Source organism: Drosophila erecta, unplaced genomic scaffold (assembly GCF_003286155.1).
Source record: "Drosophila erecta strain 14021-0224.00,06,07 unplaced genomic scaffold, DereRS2 tig00000092-arrow-pilon, whole genome shotgun sequence".
Lineage (NCBI taxonomy): Eukaryota > Metazoa > Arthropoda > Insecta > Diptera > Drosophilidae > Drosophila > Drosophila erecta.
The window spans coordinates 19,769,522-19,787,532 of record NW_020825207.1 but is presented as its reverse complement, the minus strand read 5'-3'; the positions used below and the strand labels follow the sequence as shown (position 1 = coordinate 19,787,532).

Here is an 18,011-nt window from a genome sequence, read left to right as displayed (position 1 = left end):
TGTCAAGAGATATGATCACGCGGGAGGTGACTAGCGCGGTCATAGGCCACAAACATTTAAGATAAACCTCAGCTGCATTGACCAACGCAGACTGCAGCGTCTTACAAGCGCTGCATTATATAATTAGATGATATGAACCTATGTAAGAATGAATAAAAGGCGATGCCCTCGCAGTAGCGAGTCAGTTAGATTCAAACACCCGAATTGAACTCATTAAGTGTACGCATTAGTTTTTAGTGTGAACAAGGAATATGCAGAGCGTGCACACAATGTAAGCAATCCACATTCGGAGCAAGCGATTCCGCTCTCCCTAAGCGGCACTCTAAATCTTCAATTATTGTATAAAATTTATATGTCAAGCGGGCGATCTTGCGGTAATATAAACAAATGGGCAGCAGAAGTAAGATTTTTGTCACAAGAATTTAGTCAAAAGCTGAGATCAAAGAAATAAAGACGTGAAAACTATTTCTCCAAGTTTTTTTTTATTATTAGCGTTGTCCTTAGTCGGGGCATTAGTTCGACTCAACAAAACATAGGCATTTCACTATATACCTATACCTAGTTTGTGTTACGAGTAGTACAAGAAGTAGTACATTTTTTCTTGGGCTAAGCCATTTTTAGTATTCAACTGTAACACACTTGGTCTTTAGGTACTCGTTGAGCGCCTCCTGACCCAAATCCTTGCCATAGCCGCTTTGCTTAAAGCCCCCAAACGGAGCTGCCACATCAGTCTTATTATATACATTGACAAACACAGTGCCGGCCTCAATGCGATCAGCAAAGCTAAGCGCTTTGCCAATATCCTTTGTGAAAACGCCACTGGCCAGACCATACTCCGTGCGATTAGCCCGCTCCATTAAGGAATCTACGTCGCTGCCACTGAACTTTGATATTATCATAATCGGTCCAAAGGACTCCTCTTGGGCAATGAACATATCGTCCGTAACGTTCGTGAACACTGTGGGAGTGAAGAAATATCCCTTGAGGTGTGGGACTCGACATCCCCCATACACTAATTTCGCGCCGTCATCGACCCCACGTCTGCAAAACTCCAGCAATTTGTCTAAGTGCGCCTTGTGGTTCTGAGGCCCGTGAACCGTCGAGCGGTCAAGTGGGTCCCCGATGGTCATAGTGCGCAGATCCTTAAGGACGCGTCGGATAAATTCGTCGTGTATCCGATCTTCCACGAAAAGCCGTCCCGCGGCGATGCAGTTCTCTCCTTTGTTAAAGAACACCGAAGACATGCCCTAAATGAAAAATAGGAAGCTTTAGCAATATTTTAGGAATATTTTTAGGAATATTTTAGGAATATTTTTGTTTTATCACTTACGTGTTTGACGGCTTTGTCCATATCACAATCAGCGAAGATAATTAGCGGGCTCTTGCCCCCCAGCTCCAGGGAGCACTTTTTAAGGTTGGAGTCTGCGCAGGACTTCATAATGTGCTTGCCAATGGGCGTGGACCCGGTGAAACCCAGTTTGCGGACCAGCTGATGGTCTGCCACTGCCTGTCCTGCATCTGAACCTTTTCCAGGCAGGACATTGATCACGCCTGGCGGAAATCCGGCCCGGACAGTTAACTCTGCAAACTTCAGAGCGGTCAGCGGGCAGGTCTGGGCAGGCTTTATGAGACATGTATTCCCGGCGGCAACGCAGGCGGCCATTTTCCAGGAAAGCATCATCAGAGGGTAGTTCCAGGGCGTTATTAACCCGCATACACCGATTGGCTCCTTACGGGTGAAGGTCAGTACATTGTTGGGTCTCGCAGGATTAACGGGGATCGTGTTGCCCTGGATCTTGTCGCACCATCCGGCAAAGTAGCGCCACGCTTCGATGGACATTCCAACGTGGGTTTTAAGGGCTAGAGTGTAAACCGCTCCCGAGTCGACTGACTCAATAGTGGCTAGCTCCTCCTTATTTCGTTCCATCAGATCAGCCAAATTGACCATCAACTGGCCTCGTTGTCTTGGTGTTATCTGCTTCCAGGGTCCATAAAAAGCAGAGTGGGCTGCTTGAACTGCCTTGTCCACGTCTGTGGCAGAGGCGCAGGCCACTTTACAAAGCACTTCTTCATTGGTTGGGTTAACAATTTCCAAAGTGCGTTGACCCTCGGCGTCAACAAACTCGCCGTTGATAAAAAGTTGCGTGGGCACTCGGATCTTTCTTTTGTTGGCTTTCAACGTGAATGCCTCAAAGTCGAGCTGCTGGTCACTGGAACAGGCACTTCCCTGTCGAAGAAACCTAACCAGTTCGCTAAAGAACTCCTCGAATACGGGCGCCATAAAAACTTGCTCGTTCTGCAGCGGCACGTCGAAGACTTCTTTAACCTCCTCCACTAAGCGCACCACGTCCATTGAACCTGCGCCGGATGCAAAGAAATCGGTCGATGAGTCGATTTCTTCCTTGAGTATTGCATTCCAAATTCCGGCCAGCAACGTTCGCTTCGTCAATTCGTCCTCGGTAAAGTCGGTGATAGACTGATTCTCAGATTGCCTAAACCAGTCGCTCGCGCTTATTACCTTTGTGCCACGCTTAATACGGCGAATGTTGACAAAGGCACCGTCGGTTCCCTCTATAAGAAGACCACGGCTGTGTATCCAGGCGGGCTTTGTTAGGCCCCTTAGCCGTAGAACCTTTCCATCCGAAACGGGGCCAGCGGAGTACAGATGAGCTCCAAAGAGTCGAATTTGCTCCTCTGTGCCATTCTCATGTAAAACCGTGGCTATGGCTCCAGGAACTGAGTCTAGACCGCGAACAAAGTTCCAAATTCTTTCTGCTGAGGCCTGAAGATTGATCACCTGATTTTCTGTTTTAAACATAGCCGGGTCGTAGGTTGCCCCCACTTCCGCCTGGATTATCTTGGGTGCCGTACCACTAGCCACCATGTCCACTGCGACACGCATTGCTTTTACACCTTCGGGGTATAGGAAGCGTTTGTATATGGTGTCCAGCGTGTCCGTGGGTTCCACATTCGTTTGCCGGGTTAGCAGCAAGGGTCCTGTGTCAAGACCGTCATCTGCCCAAAAAATGCTGAAGCCAGCCACCTCGTCGCCCTCGATCAGTGTCCACGATATGGCACTAGCTCCGCGGTGACGAGGCAAGATCGACGGGTGGTAACAAATGCTGCCCAATAGCGCCCCGTCAATCACCTCCATGGGAATAAATTGAGAACAGAAGGGCAAAACATTCAGGGTAGCGCCCACAGACTTGTATTGTTCCAAGACCTCAGGCAGTGCCACACCCTTGCGACGCCAGCTTGCGAACTTGAAAACAGGTATGTTGTGGATGCTAGCAGTAGTTGCCAAAATGTCCTCTCGAGTTCCTTTATCTGGAATAGTGAAGACGCCTACAATTTGGATATTTGAGCGCTCCAACAAAAGCTCTAGAACATCAGCAGCAAAATTGCTCTGTCCTATAATTGCGATTCTTATTTTTAGCTGAAAAGCGCATGAGATAAATGTGAAAAAAAAGTTAGAATGATTTTTAATATGTTGAGGTTGGACACATAAATTATAAGTTTACCCTTAAAAAGGTTTCTATTTATTTTATTTAACTATTTTTCTTTCCAATTTATATATATTATTTCAATGGATATGCATATTGCTGAGTAACGGGTATCTGAATTTGTATAATACATATGTATTTACCGATGCTAACCAAACGTACCATAAAACCATATTTTAATTATTAATTAGAAAAAACATTGTCTAGTGATTATATATACTATTTTTAAATAAAGAAATTGTTTTTCGTTAATCTACCTTTATTTCGAAAACAGATTTACCTTAGTCTTGAAATGTTCGTCGAAGTAAGGGAACGTTTAAAAAAATCGTATAAGAGAGAAAAACCGTAAAAACAGTAAGGTCATAGAAAAAATGGTCTGCATTTTAGAAAATCGACCTATAAAAATTAAAACCTTAAAACTAAGGACGATTTTCTATTTAAAAAAGAAAGAGGGTCAAAAAGTCAGGAAAAGGCACCCTAAAAGCAAAGCTAAGCAAAGCCATAAATGCAAGACAACATCATGAAACATTTTTCTAAAAACCCGTAAAATTTTTACGTTGTCACCTACCCAAAATCAACGGAAAAATTGAATTAAAACTAGGACAATCGGGAAGTCCCTCTTGTTTTTGTTTTGTGCTCAATTTATTCTCAAAAGAAGGAAGAGCACACAGAGAGAGCAATAGATATGTCTAACTTTTTGTCGAATTTTAGGAGATTGTGCATTAATTGTTGCGACGACAAATGCAATATAACAGCCATAATAAAACAATAATAATTAGAATGTTCGTTATGTGAGAATAATAGTGTTACTGTAACTAAAGGTTACATATTCTTTCGCTTTAGAACGAAATTTTAGCGTCATAGGAATGAAAAGAGACTTAAAGTTTTGTTTAATATTAATGTGGGAATACAATAATTCACAGCCTTATACATTTATAGCACATACATATATGTATATGAAATTGTTTCTCTAAAAGTGTGTACGTTTATTTCTTATATTGCCTGACGATATATTTTTGACCACTGAAGTAAGAAAATCAAGCATATGCTGAACAAACGGTAATTGGAAAATGCAAATGACGAAAACAAGATGAGGCAGACAAAAAGCGAGTATCATTTTTGTTGTTTTGTTCATTTTCTCTTCAATTGCATTTTTAATTTAGAATCTTTAGTATTTAATGGTATCTTAGAAATTTCATAACGGCTTTCAAACATGGGTTTGATTTTGCAAGAAAGTAGAATTTTATTATAAACATTTATTTTTAATTTTTTTCTCTTCTGTTCGTTTTTTTACTTTTCCACTTTCTGTTTTTGTTACTGTGTTTGTTATATTCTTTGGGAAAACTTCCTACTGTTAAGATCGAATATGTACGTTCAATAGAAATTTTCAGGATATTAAAAAGCTGGAACACAATAACAGTAAGAAGTTTGACAATTTGTAAAATGTTTATGATCCATTTGTTCCATTTCTCCCAACTGTGAAAACTCATAGTAAGTCATTAAATCAAGAATTCAATTAGTTTTAAAAAATTTCTCGATCACGATATATGGGCTTTAATTTGGCGTAAACAGATTTTTTATAACATTCTCGGGATCCTTGCTTTAGATAATTCTTTTATGACCAGACGCACACCTTAATTAAACAAATTTGTTGAGGATCATCTATATATTTTTAACAACACAGTACAATTGCTTTTTGACTACCCATGTTTTAGGCTGACTCATCTACCTTTATGAAGCATATTTGGTGATATATTTTAATGTGAAATCCACTGGGGATGATTTTTTATTTGGGGACTAAAAAGGCGACTAATTGTACTGAAGATTATTATAATAACGCTTATATTAACGACGCATATTAAAATGTTTACGAGTGTATATGTGCGCTTGGAACATTAGGTAATGTGAACTTTGTGAACTTTGTGAAGTATAAATAAAGAGATAAATTAATTTAAAAAAAGTTTATATTGAATTATGCCTCAAAATTAAAGTCTGCAAGTTTGTCTTTAAAGCGACTTATTTTAATCAGATTCATACTAACAGCCATTAGATTTGACTACTTTTCAGCACTTTAACACCAACACTAATAGTCAAGTAGCTTTTAATATGAGTACTCAGTACTCTGTTTTCACTTTGTTATTTTGTCAGGGCCCGCAAAGTATCAACTGATTTCGTGTTTACAAATAGTGGCTTATTTATAGCCTCACACCACATAAGGCTGCATTATCGTTATCAACTGTTAAAAAAAAAATATATATATATACAAGAACGAATGATAGACTCGGCAAGCCGAAGCCTATATACCCTTGCAAAATTTATATAAATTTTAAAAATACAAAAATTCAAATGCTTGCAAAAGTGTGGGCGTTCAAGCTAACGTGGGAAAACCAATAAAAACTTACAAAACAAACAAAAAAATGAAAAAATATAAAAACATTTTGAAAAAGTGTGGGCGTGGCAACATCAATTAACAAATTTGCGCAGCTTCTATGTCTCTGGAATCCGCATGCCTAATCTCAATTTGATAGCTTTTATAGTTCCTGGGATATCGACGCTTATACGGACGGACAGACGAAATATATATTATATATATATACAATATATATAATATTCTTTCCATTCTGCCCCTTTATGACTAATATACTACATTCAATTGAACAAATCCTTTTGGTAAAGTTTCATGGAGATATCTTGAAAATTGTGAAAACGGACGGATAGAAGGACATGGCTATATCGACTTGATATCGATATCGACTGTTAATTTACTTTACTTTATATGAGTTTTGTGGCATAGTTTTTTCATGCGTTGCAACCTCTGAAATCAATATACTCCTTGCAAGGGAATAGAAATATATGCGCAACCTAGTGACTCTGTTATTAGCTCACTTTATATATGGAATCACAATTAAATTATAGAAACGATCTATTATCAGCGGAAACGTAGAAAATCAGAAGCGATAGCTTCTGTATACGAATATTGTGAGCGCGCTAATTTGTATACCTGTTACTCGTAGAGGTAGGGTGTATACTGTGTTCGTTACAGTTACAAATTTTTTTATTTATTTATTTACAAATTTAGTTATTTTACTCATCAGGATAACAAGGGGATTCCATCTACCCATGTCCGTCTGCGCGTCCAAATGAACGTTGAGTCTTTTAGAAAAATTAAAACTTAAAATTACATACAGATTCAATGTTCAAATAATGAAAACATTTTTGAAAATCCGACCATAATAGTTAAAGGTTTATTAAAAGTTGATTGCATGCTGAAGTTTCCGCATGTTACAGAATTTGCTAGCATATCTCAAGCTGGGTATCTGATACCATGTGGCTTTTCCCGTTTTTGACCAGAAGGCTGGACAATATTTTTTATTGGAACTAACATTGTTCAAGTGAATAAACAAAATTATACAAATTCCATTCAAAATTAAACGACACATTTATAAAATGACTGTATTTCTCCTGTAAAGATTGTTTGGATTGTCACATATGTACATATACATCTGGCATATTTTCTCGACTAGGCAGGTATTGCGATGATCATGATTATTCTCTGATTGAAGAAAAACTTTAAAAAGGTGGATTTCTTAATGGTAAGCTATGGCGGAACAATATTGATTGAGAAGCAAAGTTATCTGATTAATTAGCAAATTACTTGCTCATAGTGCCATCGAGTGGTAGTAGTTAAATATTCTGGGTATTATGTCATTATAGCCAGTATATTTTCAACCGTACGGCATGCTCTATTCCCTTCATACGTACCTCAAATACTTTGCCCTGCTGGGGCTTGTGCCTTGGTCAGAGAATTGTGCTCAATCTCAGTTCGTACAGAAATTGTACTCAGCATTCTTAATTATTTTAAATGCAGTTAGTTTCGGAATTTCTATTAATTTTCCACAAAATTCAGAACTATTTCTCTCTCTTATGGTCAACGTGATTGTTTTCGTAGCTAAGATTGTGTGCGTTACTGTCATTATACTGCAGATGATGGTTCACTACGATGACTACTTCAGGTTCTGTATGGAGATAAAGTGCTTGGGACTTCGACTGCAGTGCGAACTTAAGATACATGTAGGGCAGTTAAAGTGGCAGTCGTATGCGAAAATTCTAGCACTCGGTATTGGATTTTTGGTGACGGTATTGCCCTCCATCTATGTTGCTCTAAGCGGAAGCCTCCTCTACTTTTGGTCCTCTCTCTTATTAATCCTTATTATAAGGATGCAATTCGTATTGATGCTTTTGTACGTAGATTTGTTGGGTCACCACGTAAGTCTGTTAGGTAAACGACTCCAAAACGTACTTGAGTGTCATCTGATGGGCGCCAACTGCAGTTTGGACGGTAATGCCAATCGGCTTTGCTCCCTAGATTTTCTGCTAGCACTTAAACAGTGTCATATGGAACTTTATCATCTGTTCACACACTTCAACGATCTCTTTGGCTGGTCCATACTTGGTACCTACGTGGTTCTGTTTTCAGATAGTACCGTCAATGTATACTGGACCCAGCAAGTTCTGGCTGAGGTCTATGAATACAAGTACCTTTATGCCACATTTTCCGTTTTTGTACCCTCATTCGTCAACATCTTGGTGTTTTGCCGTTGTGGAGAGTTTTGCCAACGACAGGTTATAAAAAAAATCAACAAAGCTAGCTTCGGCAAGCCGAAACTTATGTACTTATGATTTTATTTAAGAAAAATACCAAAACAATTATTAATAAAACTTTCAAGCTTTCAGATATATCTTTCTGATATATAAATCGTCCGATTTTGATCAAATTCTAACCAGCATTATCTATTGTCAAAAAAACTATTATATTGCGAACTAAAGCGTTTTATACTCGAATATAAAGAAAGTAAGATTTTTTTTATTAATAAGATAATCAATTTCCGACTGTTCCTGATGTTGTCGTTGTTTAGATGTTTATCGAATTAAAATCAAATTAATATATTCTCAAATACTGGTGTATATAGAATTATGATTTAAAAAAACGACATTTATTCTCAGTTTTTCCGAATGGGAAAAAACTAATTGAAAAACTTGCGTAGAAACGACCGTACATACGGATAGGGCTATACTGATACTGATCAAGAATATACATAATATGGTTGCAAATGACCCTTTCACGGCGATGCAATTTTCTGACTGAAATCCATCTGCAATTTTGTTTAAAATTTACAATTTATATAAGTTTATAAAACATGAGATGATTATATAATACGAAATCCATTCACTTACATACATACATATATTTTATATTCCATAATGCAAACAGTTGCCTTAAATTTTGAAATGAAGGTTATTTCCACCCCTTTAGAGTGTCTTGATTGGAAGTTACTTAAGGAACTTGTCTTGCCATCCCACGATCGGAAGAGAAACCTCTTATAAAGATCTGCTGACAGAGTTTATCATGCAAGTGGAGCAAAATTTATTGGCTATCAATGCTGAGGGCTTTATGAACACTAATAACTCCCTTCTAATGTCGGTTTGTATGATTTTCGTTTCCAAAACTAAGCGCTTTTTAAATATATTTTTACATTTTCAGATTTTGGCTGCGAAAGTGACCTATTTAATCGTTCTTATGCAATTCAGTGCAGTGTAGCAATTGCTGCACCCATTGAGCTTATTAGCACAATACGGGATTCATTTCCTCGGCGCATTATATTGTTTATGGTTGATCTAGCATAATGAAGACAAAATACTTGCATTAACAAAATACATTTAATCACCGACAATAAATTATCAGCATTAAGACTGGTATGAGTTAAGTGCAACCGGGCCAGAAGAAGAAACCTGATAAGAACAAGTTTCAAAACTGAATACTTTTCGATTCTGAAATTATGGGGCTAACTAATAAAAAAAACATGATAGAATGCTGTAGTCGAGTTTCCCGAGTATCAGATACCCGTTACTCAGCTAGTGGAAAAGCGAAAGAGAAATTTTTTAATTTTCCGGAATAAATGAAAAAAAAAAATGTTCAAAAGGGTGGGCGTGACAGTTTTTGGCGGTTTGCGGGCGGTAGAGTGGGCGTGGCAAAACTATTTTTAGCAAATTATAAGAACTTTACAAGACTTATAAAAAAATGAAAACATATCCAAACATTTTTCAAAAATGTGGTCACGGCAGTTTTGAGAGGTTTGTGGGCGGTAGAGTGTGTGTGGCAAAAAGTTGTTCTGCAAATCGATAAAAATTTACAAGACATAAAAACGTGAATATCACATTTTTTAAAAGTGTGGCCGTGGCAGTTTTATGTGGTTTGTGGGCGTTAGAGGGCGTGGCAACATGGCTTAATCTCAACATTCTAGCTTTTGTAGTTCCAGATCCCGAGGTGTTCATACGGACATACGGACGGACAGACGGACATGGCCAGTTCGACTCGGCTATTGATCCTAATCAAGAATATATACACTTTATATGGTCGGAAACGCTTCCTTCTGCCTGTTACATACTTTTCAACGAATCTAGTATACCCTTTACTCTACGAGTATAATATTTTTCGCTTGGGAATACCGATAATCACAGAAAACTGTTATCAATGACGGCCAAGTGATAACCCGAACGATTGCCCTGCGTTAGAAACCAACAAGCAGTCTACAAAACCGGTTTCTGTGATGCACCATCAAACTACGATCCGGTTTTAAGTAGTTTATGCCGTGCCAGTTTCAATGGGCACGGGGCACTCCTAATAACCGAAGTCCATCTAATCTTTTTATAAGTGCTTTCAACTTTTTATACATTTTTCAGATTACTGCTACTGGAGCGGTACGAGCTGGATTTTAAATTAAAGTTTACATGCTATATCATAGTGGGGCAATTAAAATTCATTTATTCTTGCGCTTTCGAATATTCGTCCATTTACTTTTTATGAACAAAAGAAAAAAAAATTGTAAAATGATGAATTACATTTTAACAAATTAATCGGGATCGACTCTTACTCAAAAGACACCTGAGCATTGACACTGAGCTCTTGGACCACAACATCTCCATCTTCGTTTAGAATCTGAAGATTGCACTCAATTTGTTCCGTTTTTAAACCTTCTGGATTAATTTGGGTTAATGTTGGGTCCTCAAAGTATTCAATCCCAATGCTATCAGTTGGAGCTTCAAAAGAAGAGCAGGTTGTGATTATATTTTCAATTTCATTTGACAATTTTTCGGAAGTTTTCTTTTTGGATTGGCTATTTAATTCCATATTATATGTTGGCATTTCTGTAATGTTTTCAAATCCTTTAATGCTCGCAAATTGGTCGCTCCCATCAAGCTTAGATGGACCTGAGTTTCCATCGCAAATGTTTTGTGTACTGTTATATTCTTCTGAAATTATTAATTTCTCATCTTTTTCAAAATTGTTTTCCTCAAATGCGAAATCTTCATCTTCACTGTCTTCACATGCATCTCTTTCACCAATCTGTTCTTTCCTTAGAATCGTCTCAGGATCAAGAAATTCGTGTAGTCGTTCAGCTATTTTGGCCCACTTGGCCTTGGCTCCTACAGACTGCTCAGAAGTAGAGGTTTTAGTAGGCAGTGTCTTTTTTGTTGAAAAGGAATGGTTATTTGTTGAATTATGCATTACATTTGAATGATAGCGGTAGAGATTACGTCGAGTAGCTTCTTCAAGTTCATGGACCATTTTTAAGTCTGCTTCAAATCCATCAGAGTATAACGATTTTAGAACCGCGTCAGAAAGTTTGGGCGGCTCAACAACCAGTACCTCTTCACCAGATTCGTAGTCAGTTGAAACGTCGGACTGTATATCGTCGTCTATACTTTTGTTTGAAGTTTGACATGAGGTCTTGACAAGTGGTTCGCAATTTTTTTCAATTGCATCTGTGCTCTTGTCATTATTTGTTTTCTTGTTATCTATAAATTGGATGTTCCCAGTAAGTTCATTTTCTGCATGGACAAGGCCAGTCTCTGGAATTTTATTCTTCTGCTCGAAAAGCTTAGATCCACCTAAGGATAGCTTAATGGGACTTAACTCCCTGGGGATTTCATGCGGTACTAGTTGGAGCTGATGCTCCCGTTCCTCGTACTCTTTCATGCGAAGAACCATCTTTTTAAGAAGGTCATCCTCCTCTTCTCCTTTGGGGTTTCGTAACTTCGGCTTGCCATCAGAGGCAACCGTGGAAAACATTGTCTGCAACATCTTGGTATCCTCACTATTCAACTGGTGTTTCAATGATCCGGATTTCATATAGGCTTGAAGTTCGTTATAACTTCGCATGCAATTGATGGCCGATTCTGAGTCTTCGGAATCGTTAACTTTCTGAAGATCCAATTTATGAAAAAATTCGGCGTCTAGATTACCGAAGGTTGTCATAGCTTCCAACGAATAAAATTCATCTTCATCATGATCGTTTTTTTTACCAACTTCTTCTACAGTGTCGGGTTTGTCTTGCTTTTGCTTCAACAAATTATTCATTAAATGTTCTTTCGAGTCTTGAGGTTTTGACCCATGTGTATGTTTATGACCTCCATTCCCAGGCGTATACTCATCCTCCGCTGTATCGTAGTCTTCGGACTCTGTGTCACTTATAAGGGGGGGTGGAGGTGGCAGTTCTTCCAGATCCCCGGAATCCTTCTTGACAATCATCAACCGATTCTGCACCAACTCCAAGGTATCATCATATTTATCTCGTTGATTAAAGCAACGGGTAGCAGATGCGGCCACACGCCGCTTGCGCTTTTCAATTTCTTTGGCTACCTGGGAGTTTAAGCTTTCCGCCGTATCTGCGTATAGCTCTGCAAGATTTTTAGACTTTAGCAGCTCTTGAGCGGCACGAATTTTTTCTACACCTGATGTGGGGTTACGACCCAACATCAAGGGCAGCTTCGGATCTGCCATAGAAGAGACAAAGTCAGAAAAGGTGTCCAAACATTCTCGAAGGCTTTTTCCTCGGGCTGGATCCTCTAATGCAGGGGGAACCAACTTTTCCAATTGCGGTTCAAATGAGTAACTGAACTCATCGTCAGATTCGATGGGACCGAATTTAAAACTTTTGGGTTTCTCATGCCACCGTTTCTCGTTGAACGTAAGCTCAACCATAATATCGTCTAGCAAGGATGTACAAATTCTGGCAGCGTCACTTTCTTTACTGGAATTGGTTTCATCGTGCTTCACCTTCGTGTTGGCCTCGTTTTCTAGGTCATGCAACAGTTTACCTAAAGCTGCCTCTTCCTCGGCCATTTTTTGATCTATACGAACGCAAATTTCATTCGCCTCTTCGAAACTTGAACTATTTGTTATGGAATTCTTGAAGACAATTTCTTGATCAGGAGTTTCTTTTACTTCGGATAAAGTCAATTGAAGCAAGCACTCTTCCTGAGGCCAAGCAGAACTAAGTGAATCACACCCAGTACCAAAGATGCGCTTTGGTATATTTTCTGTTGCATCATCTAATAATTTGGCAAATAATTGATCTTGCTTGTCATCACTGCTAGATTCGTTTGAGAGTGTAATATTTAAGTCCCGAATTGATTCCCCTTGGGCTTTGGTTTCTTCTTTTAACATAATTTTCATACGCCGGTCTTTGAATTGCTGCTGGAGAAGTGGAGAGTATGGGTCCTGCTGTGCCATCAGATCCTCCTCATCTATTTCACTGTCTGTCTTGCTGTCAGCATCCTCGTCTATTGAAAACCCAACCAATTTTTGAGTGGACTGTCTAAGTTCTGCCAGATCCTCTTCCATTTGGCGACCTATTTCCTCTAAGTCATAAGCACACTTTTCATTTGAAATGATACAGTCTTCTTCCAACAGTGCTTCCTCCTTGCTTTTGGCTAAAAGGCTGGACTTTTTATCTTCTTGATAAAATCTTCTTGTCATTTTGTTTTCCTCGAAAAAAAATGTGCGTGCATGCTGTGCACTTGCGGTCTTTTTTAGATTTAAATCGACAGTTTCGTTATGTTTATCATGGTCATCAGCAGCAACATTTTCGTACATTTCGTTAATAAGTTTGCTTTCAATTTCTTTAATGGATTGATCTTCGTCTAATTCCTTACATTGAGCTTCATTTCTTAGGGCAATACAAGTTTGCTCAACATCTTTTTCCAGCTTTGTACTGACGACGAATTCAGAGTTCATATCTTCGTTTGATTTAATTATATCCTGGCATTGAACCATGTCTTCCACATTTTTTATTTCAGCGTCTTCGTCAAAAACGTTTTCCTTAAGAACTTGTCCTGTGGAAGTATAACCAGTTTTTTCACACTTAATCACTTTTCTATTTTTCACATCGCTTGGTTCGTTATTAAGATTTATATTCGGAACGCGTTTCTCTTCAATAATAATCGGCGATATCTTGCTTACATCCTGAAATACTTTTGTCTCTATACTCCTGGGCTCAAAATTCTTGATATTTTGGTTAACACTCTTTATGTTGCTCACTTCATTTTCATAAAGGACTGTTGGACGCCCCTCGAGTGTTCCACGATTACTCAATTTCTCTGCTATGAGATCGTCCTGAGAGCTTGTACCATCTTTGTCTTCCACAGAGCTGGATGTGCTGGTTCCGTGGTCTGAGATAGGCTGTTCACACGAGACCTCCTCCCATAAATCATCGACACAATCGTTCTCAAGCGCAACTTTCTTACGGGTTGTTTCGGTACATGTGTCATCTTCCGAATCGCTAGACCTCAGCAAAGGATCCTGCTGATCAGGTGGACGGTGACTATTTCTCATACGTATGGTACCTTTATAAAATGACGGATTAGATGATCGTTTTCATATTCTTATGGTTCTACTTACAGTTAATGCTTTCGCGTGTTTTCCTGCGCTCAGCCCGTTTCCAACGATTATTTTCCTTGCGTTCCCCTTCATAGCCATCTCGCTTCCTACGTAAACATTTCAGGTTAATTAAACCGATTTGGAAATATAAAAAGTATGTAATAAGTAGAAGGAAGTATTTCCGTCCACTTAAAGTATATATATTCTTGATCAGGATCAATAGCCAACTCGATCTGACTCTGTCCGTCTGCCTGTCCGTCCGTATGAACGTCGAGATAGAAAGTTGAGATTAAGCATGCAGATTCCAAATACATAGACGCATGGCATCATGATGACTTATGTTTCCATGCTCCCTCTAACGCCCACAAGCCGCCCAAAACTGCCACGCTCACACTTTTCAAAAGTGTTTTGATATTTGGCGGTTTGTGGGCGTTAAAGAGAACGTGGGAAACAAATTTTTGGCATATCAATAGAAATTGACAAAACAAATAATAAAACGAAAACAAATCAAAACATTTTTTGAGCGGATGGTGGGCGTTAGAGCTGGCGTGGCAAGATAGCGTTGTGCCTATTTCTCTGAAATCTGCATGCTTTATCTTAACGATGGTCATAGGGACCATGTTCCTGATCAATAATAGATGTAGCTAGATGTAGATGTATGGTCGCAAACGCTTCCTCCTACCTGTTACATACTTTTCAACGAATCTAGTATACCGTTTACTCTACGAATAACGGGTATAAAAAATCTTACCAAGCCTCAGCACATGCTCGATCGCGAGGAAACACTGGACGGCTATCCAAATAAGTAAGTTCTTTCTGTTTGGAATTCAAAGGTATAATATTATGATAATGGATCAAAAATAAACTTACGCAAGCCAATATCAATGTCTTCCTATACTGGGGTAAGCGGGAAACAACCGGGTTTCCTTGCAGAACCAAGACCTTCAGACTTACCATCTGCTCAAATATTTTTACAATCAAAATATCGTCAATTCTGTTGTTTGATAAGTCTAGCACCGATAAGGTTTTACATTGAATCAAATCTGACAGGCTGTCACTGTCCTTAAGATAGTTTGATGCAATGGTAAGAGTATTTAAAACTGGCAAAATATTGGTCCCAATGTTTTGTATTTTGCGAATATGATTCGAGCTCAGATTTAAAGTATCTAGCTCGCGACATGGGTCTAGATTTTCGATTTTGGTTATAAGGTTGTTTTGGAGAAAGAGACACTTTAGTTTGCCAAGTTTCTCCAAGCCTTGAATTTCTGAAATGGCATTGCATTCTAACCACAAACACTTAAGCTCTGTGTACTCTTCCAAGTTCTCTATGCACTGAAAACCTATAATGATTTCTTTTTTTTATTCATTTCTCTGTAAGAAAGATCTGACCACTTACCCTGATAGTGCAAATATAGTACATCATTTAAACGTGGTGTTTGATACAGCTTGTCTTTTTTGCACAGTTCTTTTAGGCCCTTGGGTGTCATGCGAGTAAGACCAGTTATTTCTTTACGATTAGCATGAGACATTTCGTTTTCAGCTTTAAAATTAAAAATATACAATTTCCTATTTATGTAAAATAATGATTTGTTTGAACAAGTCCAGAACAGCACACTTATCGTTTTCGTTTTTATTGAACAAACACACTTTGCTTATAGCAACCGATAAAAGGACACAGATTATTGTAACCAGTGGTAACAAACACGTATGTATGTACATAATACCTGTCCAAAATAAATATAATAAACAAGAATTTGTTTTTGGAATATCGGAGGTTTAGACTAGCACTACTGCAAGCTGTCAGGTAACATGCTATAGTCGAGTTCCCCGACTATCAGATATCCGTTACTCAGCTAGTGGAAGTGCAAACGAGAAATTTCAAAATTTTCTGGAATATCGGTAAAAGTTGAGAAAAAAAATAATAAAATGAAAAAAATCTTAAAATGTTGTTTAAGAGTTTTGGGCGGTTTGTGGGTTTTAGAGTGGGCGTGCTAAATTTTTTATTTGCAAATCTATAGAAATGTACATGATATGTATATAAAAATATATCACCAAAATTTCGGGCGTGACATATTGTGGGCCCACTTCTACAGTGGGCGAGGAAAAAATTGTTTGGTAAATCAGTAGAATTTTACAAAATATATAAAAAATATGAAAAAATATCGCACCATTTTTCAAAATTGTGGCCGTGACAGTTTTGTGCGGCTTGTGGGCGTTGGAGTGGGCGTGGCAAAAAGTGTAGATCTATAGAAATGTACAAAATGTATAAATAATGAAAAAATATCACAAAATTTTTCAAAATTGTGGGCGTGGCAGATTTGGGCGGTTTGGGGGCGTAGAAGTGGGCGTGGCAACATTTGGAAACTTGCGCGCGTCTAAGTCTCTGGGAGCTGCATGCTTAATCTCAACAATCTAGCTTTTGTAGTTCCTCACGTCGAGGCGTCCATACGGACAGATGGGCATGCCCAGATCAACTCAGCTATTGATCCTAATCAAGAATATATATATGTACTTTATATAGTCGGAAAGGTTTTCTTCTGCCTGTTACATACTTTTTAACGAATCTAGTATACCCTTTTTACTCTACCAGTAACGGGTATAAAAAAACAGCATACAGAATAACATTTTAAAAAGTAACTTAAATCAAACAGGAATTAATTTTAATACAATTTGAACGAGGTACATTTATTCATTATCAATTGCTGGTTCGAAGTGACAATTAAAGCAATTAGTGGGTGGCAGAATGATCCATGACTTATGTCGAAACCCTACTTCAAATAATTATTTTCCTATGAATACTAGAATTAAAATATGCAATTTCAGCAACATCTGAGATTTGGTTGCTTCCTGTCTACAGCTCAGAATTATTCAGACTTCTAAATATTATCCAAACTTACAAGGCTTACCTTGTACACTTTTAAAACGTTTGAAACTGGCCTATGTACTGATATTATAAAGAAAAATAACTAATTATAAAAATAAAACAAATATGTCTCTGAAATCTGCATGGCTAATCTCAATGTTCTAGCTTTTATATACAAAATGTGTTGGAATTAATTCGTATCGTTTTTTTGCAAAGTTTCGTGATTTATTATGAGGGTATCATTACAGTAGCATTATTCAAAGTATTGTCCATCGTTATCTACAACTTTTTGCCATCTTTTTGGTTCGAATACCGCGTCGAAAAAATTCTTCTTTCGATTCGATGAATGAATCGATCCAATTTTTGGTCATGTCGTAGTTTTCGAAGTGCTGCTCTGACAAGCCATGCGCCATGGATCGGAACAAATGATAATCGGATGGAGCAATGTCCGGTGAATATAGCTGGTGGGGCAGAACCTCCCATTTCAGCGTTTCCTTATCTGCCTTTGAAGAAGAATCTCACAGGTGCTTAAACGCCGTTGAATGTCCCTTGGCTTCAACTCATATGGAATCCACGTTCCCTGTTTTTGTAACATTCCTATGGCTTTGAGCCGTTTTCCGACCGTCGAAAAGTCGACTCCAAGTGATGTGGACAACTCCAGAAGTGTTTGGCACGGGTCTTCATCGAGCAACGACACCAAATCTTCATCTTCGAACTTTTTCGGTTGTCCAGGACGTTCCTTGTCTTACACGTCAAAATTTCCACTTCTAAACCGCGCAAACCACTTTCTGCATGTTTGCTCAGCGAGAGCATATTCACCGTATACTTCCACTAAAATACGATAACTTTTCTTCATGTTAAAATAATGAAGTAACACTCCCCGCAAAAACTATTTTTCAGGCACAAACTTCGACATGTTTGATAC

The 18,011-nt window shown here is 38.4% G+C and overlaps 3 protein-coding genes across 3 annotated transcripts; 1 reads left to right on the top strand and 2 right to left on the bottom strand.

Annotated features, from left to right (window-relative positions):
* Nucleotides 1-465: 465 nt before the first annotated feature.
* On the bottom strand, nt 466-5,708 carry LOC6549051 (cytosolic 10-formyltetrahydrofolate dehydrogenase). Its single transcript, XM_026980902.1, has 3 exons — nt 5,545-5,708; nt 1,331-3,436; nt 466-1,247 (listed from the first exon to the last, which is right to left on the bottom strand). Exons 1-3 carry the CDS (start codon nt 5,548-5,550, stop codon nt 618-620), a joined length of 2,742 nt encoding a protein of 913 aa, XP_026836703.1. The 5' UTR covers nt 5,551-5,708; the 3' UTR covers nt 466-617.
* Nucleotides 5,709-7,048: 1,340 nt separating this feature from the next.
* On the top strand, nt 7,049-9,349 carry LOC6549052 (putative gustatory receptor 39b). Its single transcript, XM_001974000.3, has 3 exons — nt 7,049-8,126; nt 8,818-8,985; nt 9,046-9,349. The coding sequence occupies exons 1-3, from the start codon at nt 7,242-7,244 to the stop codon at nt 9,100-9,102; spliced, it is 1,110 nt and encodes a 369-aa protein (XP_001974036.1). The 5' UTR covers nt 7,049-7,241; the 3' UTR covers nt 9,103-9,349.
* Nucleotides 9,350-10,396: 1,047 nt separating this feature from the next.
* Nucleotides 10,397-15,935, bottom strand: LOC6548898 (dynein assembly factor 1, axonemal homolog). Its single transcript, XM_001974001.3, has 5 exons — nt 15,620-15,935; nt 15,094-15,563; nt 14,975-15,039; nt 14,245-14,330; nt 10,397-14,189 (listed from the first exon to the last, which is right to left on the bottom strand). Exons 1-5 carry the CDS (start codon nt 15,750-15,752, stop codon nt 10,432-10,434), a joined length of 4,512 nt encoding a protein of 1,503 aa, XP_001974037.1. The 5' UTR covers nt 15,753-15,935; the 3' UTR covers nt 10,397-10,431.
* Nucleotides 15,936-18,011: the final 2,076 nt, after the last annotated feature.